Source organism: Aplysia californica, unplaced genomic scaffold, assembly GCF_000002075.1.
Source record: "Aplysia californica isolate F4 #8 unplaced genomic scaffold, AplCal3.0 scaffold00984, whole genome shotgun sequence".
In the NCBI taxonomy this organism is placed as follows: Eukaryota; Metazoa; Mollusca; class Gastropoda; order Aplysiida; family Aplysiidae; genus Aplysia; species Aplysia californica.
In genome coordinates, this window is record NW_004798254.1 from 86,325 (window position 1) to 97,756 (window position 11,432).

At 40.6% G+C, this 11,432-nt stretch overlaps 1 protein-coding gene across 1 annotated transcript in view; it reads right to left on the reverse strand.

The window, feature by feature from the left end:
* Positions 1-6,554, reverse strand: part of LOC100533530 (martilin) — a gene marked incomplete at its 3' end in the record, with an annotated part of 11,485 nt that extends 4,931 nt beyond the window's left edge. Inside the window, 6 exon segments of the mRNA XM_013089562.2 lie at positions 649-839; positions 1,882-2,078; positions 2,739-2,920; positions 3,789-3,830; positions 4,865-4,886; positions 6,240-6,554. Coding sequence (XP_012945016.1) covers positions 649-839; positions 1,882-2,078; positions 2,739-2,920; positions 3,789-3,830; positions 4,865-4,886; positions 6,240-6,275 — 670 coding nt within the window.
* Positions 6,555-11,432: the final 4,878 nt, after the last annotated feature.

Sequence of the window (11,432 nt, forward strand, 5' to 3'; positions counted from 1 at the left end):
CCATTAAAGGTCTTCTGCCTGTGACAGCAAACTGTCTAACATCTACCCAACAGACGCTGGTAAATTTTTCTCTCTCCCCCCCTTCGCCCCCCCCCCTCTCTCTCTCCATGTCTCTCTCACTCACTCTCTCTCTCCCCCCCCCCTCTCTCTCTCTCTCTCTCTCTCTCTCTCTCTCTCTCTCTCTCTCTCTCTTTCTCCCTCTCCCACACTCAATATTGAATAATGTTTAAACATTATCTGTGAATGACTTTGAACGTTGGATTTTACAAATCATGTCATCGTGTTATGACTGCTTCAAATTACACTTAAGCGTTCTGCAGAAAAAAGGGGAAGGGGGGGGGTAGGGATAGGGAAGAGATGATGATGGTGTAAAACCTAAAAATTAACAAAAGCAGCATCCGCACACAACACCAATAACAACAGAAACAAAATTCCTCCATCACCTCCACCACTATCATTACCTTCTCCACCACACCAACACCGCCACCGCCACCACCTCTACCACCACGACCACTACTATCACCTCTACAATCACCACCACTACCACCAACAGCAACAGCAAAAACAACAGTAACAACAACAACAACAACAACAACAACAACAACAACAACAACAACAACAACAACAACAACAACAGAACGAACTTACTGATGCAGGTCTGGTGAGCCAGGGTCTGTTTGATGTTCTCCAGTTCATCATAGCTATCTACCTTGAAGACACGGCTTGCATCTCCAGCGATATTCACCAGCTCTTGATCCTTTACGTTTCCAACTCCGATAGCAAACATGGTAATTCCAGATTCACGGGCCTGCCTAGCAGCTTCTTTTGTTTTAGCAGATCTGCAAATGTGATTGAAATGTATGTTTTACGCATTGGGGTCCACCGACATGATTTAGATTGTTCTGAAATTGAGCTGGCCTAATTGTGCAGCTAGTGCAGTAAAACTCTTATTAAAACAAAATATAAAATAAATTGGAACGTAGCTACTTCTACCTTCGATACAGGCAAGCTGTCCTTTGAGAAGTGTAAAGTTGGCGCACTAAAAAGACGAACAAAGACACATTGAAAGTGTCTCAAAAGAACTTCAACACAAATCTATCGACCTGGGTGAACCAAGATCCTGATAGACCTAGTTGGGAAGCAGTAATAGTAGTGGACACCAAGTCAGTAAAATAACCGTTCATGTCTAACGTTACAGAAAGCCTTTAAATATACTATGAAGCATACATGCAGATCTTTCTGTTCTGCGCCTTAATACAACTTTAACCGTCAGCAATCTCAGACTGAATAATCTGCTGTCCTTATCTGGAAAAATGTCGAACTGTGATTTGGATATATCTAGTCTTACATATTCTCACATTTCGTTTTAACACCCGTAGCAAATGTAAGGTAAAAGACTAAAAAGGCTTTACTAATTAAAAATGCTATAGCCAAGAGAGAAACCGGCAAATTGTGCACACCCACGAATGAATAATGCATTATTCACGACCCCCCCCCCTAATTTTAAATCCTCAAAATAATAATTCAAACTTGTATCTGCCACATTTTGACTCATCCCATTGGCCTTAGCAGAAGCCACACGTCATCTTAACCCTTTTTCAGTATCAGTTAATTATGAAATATTTTCTTCTGCAGATTCGTTGCAAATCGTTAGACATTGATGCACAATACTACTACTACTACTACTACTACTACTACTACTACTACTACTACTACTACTATGACAATTACATACTACTGCTACTGATACTCCTAGCTCTAGTGATAATAATGATCAAAATTATTGTTAAGAACGATTTTATGCAAGATTAATTTCTGTGTCCGTTTATGTCTTCGTTTGGTGCTTACACACTGTACAGATCTATCTTATTGTCTACTCACTCTTGCGAATTTCCGTCTGTGATGACCAGTCCAACTCTCTCGGCCCATGAACGGGTGAACTGACTCGCCAGCTGAGCTGTAGCCATGTATTCAATACCTTCGCCTGTTGAGGTGTAGCGTCCCAACCTGTGGGGAATGTTGCCGATCGCCGCGATCAGCTCGTCTTTGTCAGTGTACTTGGTCAGGTTGAACCCATCCTGGGGTGGGTTTTTGTTTTGTTTTTGGTAGTTTTGTGTGTGTGTGGGGGGGGGGGGACAAAAGAGAAACAGAATCAATTGTCAGCGTCAATAGTATATGCACCTAATTAGTCACTTTTTAAAGTTTTGAGAAAAAATTTTTTTTTAATTTAAGTGCGCTCAAATCTGAATCGTCCATGGCCTGGGGCTTGTATTATTGTTATCATTTCTTTTAAGTAAAAAATAGAGATGGAACATAAAAAAAGGAAGGAACTATAATATTGTTGTAAGGTGCTCTTTGGTGTCTTTATTCTGCACACCCCCCCCCTCACCCCCCTCCCTGCCCATCCTTGATATTGATTCGGTGGACTGTGAAGGTCACGGACAAGGTGGGCTCTTGTAACATTTTACGCTTCAGTAGGAACTTTTTTCTTCTTTTTTTTTCATTTCTTTTTTTTTTTGAGGGGGAGGGGGGGGGGTCTAGTTATTTAAGAGGCGGTTTATTTCCATTCGTCTATTCGTGCTGTTTCGGGCTCTAAATCCCCAAGGTTTTTATTTATTTAGTAGAAGTTTTACGGCACTCGCAACTGCATAAGGAATCCCCAAGGTTGAAAACCTGAGCTTTGATACCACCTACAGTACAGGCTATACGCATTATAAATATGCCGTAAATTCACTGACCTCAGGGTAGATGCCTTTGCCGAAAGTGATAATAGACACCCTGACGTCTCTGTCGCCACCGCCGATTTCGAACTGTTGCAAGAAATCCTGCAGAAACTCTTTTCCCTTTTTGAAGTCCTTCCTGTCGATGGACACAGAGGAGTCCAGGACGATACCCAGCTCGATTGGTTCTTGCTCACAGACTGAAAGAAATTATAACGATGTGAAGATTGAAGTTCGGATGAAATTACAGGTTATGGGGAATGTACCGTGGCTGCGGTGGTTGTGGGGGGGGGGGGGGGGGAGGCGTGGGAGGGAGGGGGCTGGTGTGTAGTGAAACATGTAGACTGATAGATCTTGTCAGTAGGTTAATATTTTAGCGGCTATATTTGGCTGCTTGCACTGTATGCTTCCCAGGAAGTTGAGGTTGTTTCAGAATGCTCTCATGTCTGCTGGGGTAATAGTATAGATTGCGAAGCGCATAGAGCTTGCTGTTGAGCCGGGATTTGCGCTATACAAATGTTGCTATTATTATTATTATTATTATTATTATTATTATTATTATTATTATTATTATTATTATTATTATTATTATTAAACAACTACCAGTCGAGCCTGCTCAAACGGCCACCAATGTAGAACAATCACCTTTTCAAACAGCCACTTCAAAATTGATTTCTTCCTTTGAGTAATTACATCATTACATTATAATGACATAGGGTAAGACAACCAACTGGCTAAAACAGCCACTTTTCTCCTCGGCAATTGACAGCTGTCTTAGACATTAGACAGTTTTGACTGGAGTTAGGGGACGTGGGAGGTAAAATGAGTAATTCACGGACTGAAATGATAGTCTTCGGGGGAAGGGGGAGGGGTGTTTTTTAATATATATCAACTCACGATGGGTCAATTTTTAAAAAAAGTAATTACTGGGTGTATTTACGAGATTATGAAACTTCTCGTGAGTCGGGTCTGGGCCGCGACCCTTGGTTTTTCCATGCCTGACTTAAAGCATACTGAGACAATCACGTCATTGGTTTTTTTCAAACGACTTTTTAAGTGTGAACTTACCCAGCAGATGAGTTCCTTTGTCGTGGATTGTTTCACGTTTGACTGTGAGGAGAGAGAGAGAAAACAGAGATTGCTTGTGGTAATGTTTAGGTTCGATTAGGTATGGGTAAAGTAGAAAATGGCAGAAGATTGCTCATGACGAATAAACGAAAGCGGAAGGCTAATTTCATTGGACACACAATGCGGAAAGAAGCATTGGGGAATATTGTAACAACAGGCAAGTTTGATGGAAAGAGAAGTAGAGGCAGACAGAGGGAAAAGAAATTGGACAAGTTGACAACATGGCAAGGACCAGCAAGAACGACAGACAACATCGCTGCAACGCAAGACAGATAAAAGTGGAGGTCCATGATTGTCCACGCCAGTCGGCAAGGCACCGGATGATGATGAAAGTTGCGTAGAATGGTCACATATAGCATCAATGTGTTTGTAAAGCAGAGACAGATGGAGAAGCAGGAAATAAATCAAGCCAGTTAAGATTTAGTAAGAATTTTACGGCACTTTCAACACAATAAGGCCATATTAATGCCGAACGTTAGAGGTGTTACAAGAGTGTGACAAACTTACAAAAGAAAAAGAAAAGATGAGGATGATAAATGTTTGATAGGAAAGAAGGATCAATCGAGACAGTCAAATCCTAACATAACATTGGTCCAATATAGACCACAAGTGCTGCCCTGTGGATAATTCTACTACAAAAGGAATAGCTCTTGAAGGTCATAAGCGAAGCCATAAAAAGGTTTAACCATCCCGCCATAATATTATTAATGTTTATGTAGATAAACGCATCACTTCAGGAAAAAACAAACGACGCTGCTCTCTGTGGCAAGCTGTGGTGTTTTTCTGATCGTCCTATGTTGCTGCTATTATTCACTTTAATACCGTTCCTTCTCCACATCCTCTACTTCATATTCCTCCCTTTTTTAAACATCGCCCCCTCCCCTTTCTTCTTTTTCATCTTCTTCTGTTTCGTTCACGTTCTCCAAGTCCTTTTATCACCCTAACACATCTACTGTAACTGCTCTTCTTTCATACTGAATTCCAATGAAAGAACAGTGCTAACTTGAGATACTCACCCACGCTGGCATTGATAGCCCCCTGAGGAAGAGCAAAAAAATAAAATGTCACATTTCAAGCATATTATATCATTATTATTATTATCATCATTATTATTTGATATGCAAAAGAAAACAATAAATGATAAACTATGGGATAGTTTATATAGTAAGTATACACTGCGAGTTATAGAACAAAAAACATGACAATGGACACAATACAATGAATATAGTATAAGAAATGTTTGACAATACGCACTGGACAATAAAATCAGGACAATGAATAGGGGGAAATAAATAATAGGATAACGGGCATAGGAAAAGGAATATAAGTAATAGATTATAGGATAGCAAATAATAGGTAAACAAATGTAGGACTAAAACGTACAGGACCGTAAAAAAGAACATCTCAATCATAAAAAACAAAATATATAGATCAAAGAATAAAGGTAGTTAACAACATGACAATAAATAAAAAAGAAAATCACAAATAATTTTACAAATTTAGGACAAAAATAGAGAAGGGCATGAAATAAAAGTTGACAAATATGGGAGATAAATAAAAGAGGACATTAAATTGTATACCATTTCACAACTAAAGGACAATGGATAAAGATGGGTATTTATTTTTATTCTACAAAGTTATGACAATATATAAGAGAAGAGGTTGGTTAAATACATTTTCATAAATATAAGATACAGCTATGGGACAATAAATAAAGAGGAACATTGAATGTATTTCTCAATTATACGGAAATAGATGAAGGAGGACATGAATATACTGCCACAAATATAAGAAAAAAAACCCGACAATAGAACAAGAAATATGGGGGGGGGGGGCAATAAATAATATAACTCTACAAATTAATATCAAGCATTGATCTACTGGCATAAAGATTTTTTAACTATCAGTTGTTTACAGGGGTACTTTTAATTTGTTCTGACAGGATAAGAATGTTCAAATCTACTTTTATCAGACAATGCACCTAGAACTGCGCCGACCATGATTAACAATACAGCTACAATGTTATACTCTTCATGGGGGAAGAGCTCATTCTGCTAGGATCAGCTATCTCAAACTCGGAGCCCGCAGCCCAAAAGGTTGAGAAAATAAGATAAGTTGTGATTTATTTTGTTAAATACTTGAAACTTTTTGTGTGTGTTTTAAAATGGGCTTTTTTGTTGGTTTTTTTGTTTTGCTTGTGGGCCTCCCCACGCGGAACAAACTCTCTCTCTCTCTCTCTCTCTCTCTCTTGACCTTTATGTATCAACCTGCGAATTAGTTTATATCTTTTTTTGATGTTTTTATCAGCAAATTAGCTTAAAAATGTAGTATTTGTCTCACAAAGGAACGGCCCTGAAAAGAGAACCAAGTAGAAAACTGAGTTTTACTCACCAGGGCAACAATAAAGACGCACAGCAGTTTAATCATCTTGTCGTTTCTGACTAGGTGTAACTTCAAGAATAAATGAATGCCTAGGAATTCCTTCACTTTTATTCCTTCCTCACTTCCCGACTCGTCTTGTCGTGGAACTGCTAGTGTGATGTGAGCACCTCAACTGTTGTCTCGATGGCGTCCGTTTATTTTATATCAAACAGCTAATATTTTTAATTGTCCAAACATGAATTATTCATGAAGCCTGCACCCCCACCTGCTTCTAATCAGAGTGTACAATTATGCTGTAAGGTTGGAATTTGCGAACATTAGGCAGGCATACGTGGGCGCCACCAAACAGTCGACATAGCAAAGGAACCAAAATGCTGCAAGTAATCCATGGGTTAACCTTTGGAGGCCACGGACTGCACGTACATAGGCGTAGGTTTTTCTGGTTTTTTTTTTAAGGAGAGTGTAGCAGATGTTGAGGGGGAAAATGGGTTGGGTAGCCTACTTTGGACGCACTGATTTCTAACCCTCCACTCTTCCCGCCCCTTTCCCTATCCCCACCTCATACCCCTCACCCTAGACGAAAAGTCCAATTAGTAGTAATTGTACACTGGCGTTTGGTGGCAATACTTGTGAGGTGTCGTGTTGAAATCAGGCGCTCGTCAAAACAATGAAATCGAAGAAATCGGCATTGTTTCGGCGGTTTGGCAATTTTTCAAAATTTTTGTCGACTCTTAAGGGGGGGATGTGTGCTTTTTTATCAGTACCTTTTATGTTCTTTTGAAACTGTACTTCTATGTGGATCTTACTTTGGGGGGGGGGGGGGACGGTACAAAAATTGTAAATTTTTAGTTTCCAAGGACTCCCAGGCTATGGAAATTACTCAACTTTGGCGACCATTTTCTCGCTAATTTAACCTCTGAAACCGAACGACCCCAATCTCCTTCTATGCTAAATATCTCGATTTCTTCTCAAGATATATGGGTATGTCTTTTTTGCATTTGAAAGAGAGATAAATTAACTCGCTTTAAGAAGGATAATACCTCCAAATGCCCAAAAATTGATGAGCGCCGGATTCCACCGTGTCATGACACATTTTAGTTTGCGTTGTGACAGCACTCTTTGTTTGGCACTCTGAATACTTTTGCGGTATCAGTAGTCTAGAAGTTAAGCTACCAGACTCGTAATTGAGAGGTTGTAGGCTCGGGGGTTCGATGCTCTGGCCCAACGAGGTGTCCTCGGGAACGGAACTTATTTACACGGATTTCCCTCACTTCACCCAGATCCGAATGGCTACACGATCATAGACGGCGAAAGATCTTGTTAGTAGGTTTATGTTTTAGCCACTATAAAATGGCAGCTTCCTCTGTATGCTTCCCACAGGTAAATATTGTTTCAGAATGCTATCACGTCTGCTTGAGTAATACAAGACTTGACCTTCACCTTCAGCTATCCCGTAGACTGGATGTCCATCGGGGCGCTTTTGAAGATTTGGCGACCAGCTTCCTCCACTCCTTCCGGTCTTCAGCTTTCCTGAGCTTGTCTTTGAGTTTCAGGCCTGTCCATTCCTTGATGTTGTCCTCACAATTCTTCTTCGGTCTGCCTCTGCTCCTTTTTCCCTGGGCGCTGCCTTGCAGGATCATCTTAGCAAGGCCCATTGAACGGTTGATGTGTCCATACCATTGCAGTTTGCGTTTTCTGACCAAAGTGAGACGGTCAGTATATGGTCCCATTTCATTTTTGATTGGTTGTTTGAATTCATCATTTGCGGTTTGATCTCTATATAAGTTACCAAGGATTTTTCGGAAGCATCTCATCTCCACAGTTTTGATTCTTCTTTCAGGGTCTGCATTCAAGGTCCAGGTTTCACACGCTTACTGACATGACCAGGGAACGCTTCAGTCTGATCTTTGATCTGGTGGTGATATTTCTTTTGTTCCAGATGGTTTTCATCTTGGTTATTCCTGCTGAAGTTTGCGCTGTTCTTGAGATTATTTCTGGTTTTGATCCTTCGTCTGTCACTATTGCACCCAGGTATTTGAAGCTGCGTACGGTCTCAAGCAGCTGGTTGTTGACCTGAATGTCTACTGTGATGTCCTTGTTGTTAGACATCAGTTTGGTCTTCTCAGCACTGATTTCCATGCTGCATGCTGTGGAGGTCTTTTGAAGACGGTCTACTAAGCTGGCTAGTTCTTTCTCTTGTCCCGCAAGGCCGTCTATGTCGTCTGCAAAACGTAAGTTATTAATCGTTCTGCAACCAATACTGATTGTTCCTTCGTGATCTTCCAGTGCTTCTGTCATGATCCTCTCAAAGAAAATGTTTGTTGAAAAGAGTGGGTGAGAGAAGACAATCCCGGCGAGCTCCCACTGTGGTACAGGTGAGCATGAATTGCGCTATAAAAAGGCTTTTCCCTTTTATCATCATTCTATCTGCAGTCGAACGTAACAAAGACGATCACCCATTGTTGACGAGAACAGTGGTCATCTTAAATTGGTATCCCACCCTCCCCTACCCCGGGAAAGATCATTACAGTTTACAGTGTAGAGAAGAATCGCAAAAAAGGGAGGGGGGGGGGTGAGAACGGGTCGTCGGTATTATGTTATACATAATATAATTTTTATGTGATTGTTCAAAGTGGTTAGAGCGAGTTCGACAGCATTAAACTTCTGTGTGTTGACTTGTCTTATTTCTTTTCTGTGCTGTTGTTTGATGTTTTTAAAATAATTTTTGGGTTGGGGGTTTAATTTGTTTTGTTGTTGTTTTTTTTGTTGAGGGGCAGTGGTTGAGCTCTTGTGCTTCGGGGGGGGGGGGGTAAACATTTCCTTCTTTGTTTTCATATTGAACATTCCGTACAAAACAAAAATATTTTTTTATCTTCGAAAAACAATGCTCTTTTTTGTCCTTTGTTAGTTTGGGAACTTGCCGAGATGAATTATGATAATGTTCCAGATGTGAAACAGGAAAACTGAACCTGCAGCCAAAAAGAATTAGCATAAAGTAGACTTCTAAACACATTCCGCTATAATAAGCCAGCTTTTGCTATCACGTAAAAGCACGGACTCACGGTTGGCAAGCTTGGACATGAACGGTTTAAACAACATTGTAAGTTTTCTTTCAGTTCAGTAGCTTAGCAAGTCTAGTTTTCGCCTGTCGATCCAAATATGAAGTTAGATCCCTGCCAGAGCCTTCGTTTTTTTTCATCTCCATGTTTCCAAACCTTCTGGTGTGCAAGATCGACCACTTCGTCTTCTGGAGTAAGGATGAACATTTTTGGAGGCCCCACGTGAAGATGTATTACTTGGCCATTCTAAAATCGAAAACAGTAGGCCCTAAGGGCCACTATCGGTGTAAAATTCAAATAATGTCCTATCCAAAAACTGAAACTACTCAAAGTAGTATAGATATTAAGAGTATCTTCGAAATTGGCACGTGACTGCTTGTCAGGAAAGCAATAGATAATTCTCCGTTCCTTGTAGATAAAAGAAAAAACGTAAAGACTCAGAAGACCAAATTTTATAATCAATCCAAAAGTTGTACTTTTCTTTGGAGCACCAGTATAATATACATAGTATTATATTTACTACCAATAAAAAGGTACCAGAATATATCATATTCATTTGTTTTTTCTTTAGAAAAATAAACATTTGAAAGAAAATTAAGTATTTGAAAGACAAATCAGAGTGAAAAAATACGGAGGGATTGTCCTTTGTTTTAAACATCAAAAACGTATATTTTACTATTGAAATTTGACAAAAGAGGTCAAATCCAAAAGGCACACATCAGTTCGCGGTGTGGCTCAGCAGTGCAATTCGAGCGCATAAAGTATGCAAGTCTGCCTACTGCCTACAAAATGTTGTTTCAGGCAGTGGTGAGGGCTTGCTGCAGCTGTAAAATGGCCTCCGAACCGCGATTCACGTCTTATACGGGGTGCCCTTTGGGAGATTGGGTCGGGTCTGGTCCGTGTGCATGCCAGATTGAGGGCGCCGAGCGGCTATTATTATGCCACAAACCGATCGCGCCCGACTCATCGCCTCAAAAACAAACGCGTTTGTTTTCAGGCGACGAGTCGGGCGATCTTCCCGACCCGGCCCGACGCGGCCCGATCCTCCAATGGACACCCCGTATTAAACAATAGCACAGTCAATTCCGCCCAACGGGTATTCCATCGGGCTCAAATCTGAAGACAGGGCAGGCCTTGAACCCATTACGGTGACAATAATTATTCTTTACTTTACTTTTTAACTGAGAGTGGAATGCATGTTTTTCGGGTGCGTTGTGCTTTTGGAATGATATGGACTGACTGTATTTCTTTTAAATAGCAGATAGTGCCCATGTGGTCTCTTGTATGCTTTTATTCTCCTTTCGTCGCGTTTAAGTTGAAATCGAGACTCGTCCGAGAAGGTAACGGTGTCCTTCAGTTTACTAGTACAAGATTTCAAATACCTTAGAAGCATGTTCACATCAGACAGAAAAAAGGACAGAGAAATTGAAGCAGGAGTACAAAAGGCAAACACGGTCACATATCAACTATCACCAATCCTCTCTCTTCAAAACATCCCGATGGAGACCTAGAACCAACTCATCAGATCAATTTGTATACCAAATCTGTACTACCTACCAGTGCCAAAGCTGAACCCTCAGTAAAGCGCCTCAAAATAGAACAACAGCATGCGAAATAAAATGTCTTAGAAAAACATTCAAACTCACAAGGAGAGACAGTCTGACAATGTAATAAAGACACCAGGCATCACGTATGCGTGGAATCGAGCATGGAATACATCGAAATAAAAGAAATAAGATCGTTTGGACATGTAATGAGAATGAAACCACAACAGCCATCCCCCAAGGCCAACAACATGGTGCGATTGATGGCTTCAGTGCAGAAGAAGGCCAAGAAAAAGATGGGTCCACAGAGTCAAAGAGACCCTCCAAAGGAATAGCACGGCGTTCCGAATAGCAAACACACCTGGCCAACACCCAACGGTTTGCATCTTCCCTCGACACTCAGTGGTATACTCGTGAAAGTACGAGGATAGAAAACGTAAAGAAAGCAAAATATGTATGTGTGTGTATGTGTTCAGTGGTATACTCGTGAAAGTACGAGGATAGAAAACGTAAAGAAAGCAAAATATGTATGTGTGTGTATGTGTGTGCGTGTATGTGTGTATGTGTGTGTGTGTGTGTGTGTGTGTGTGTGTACGTGT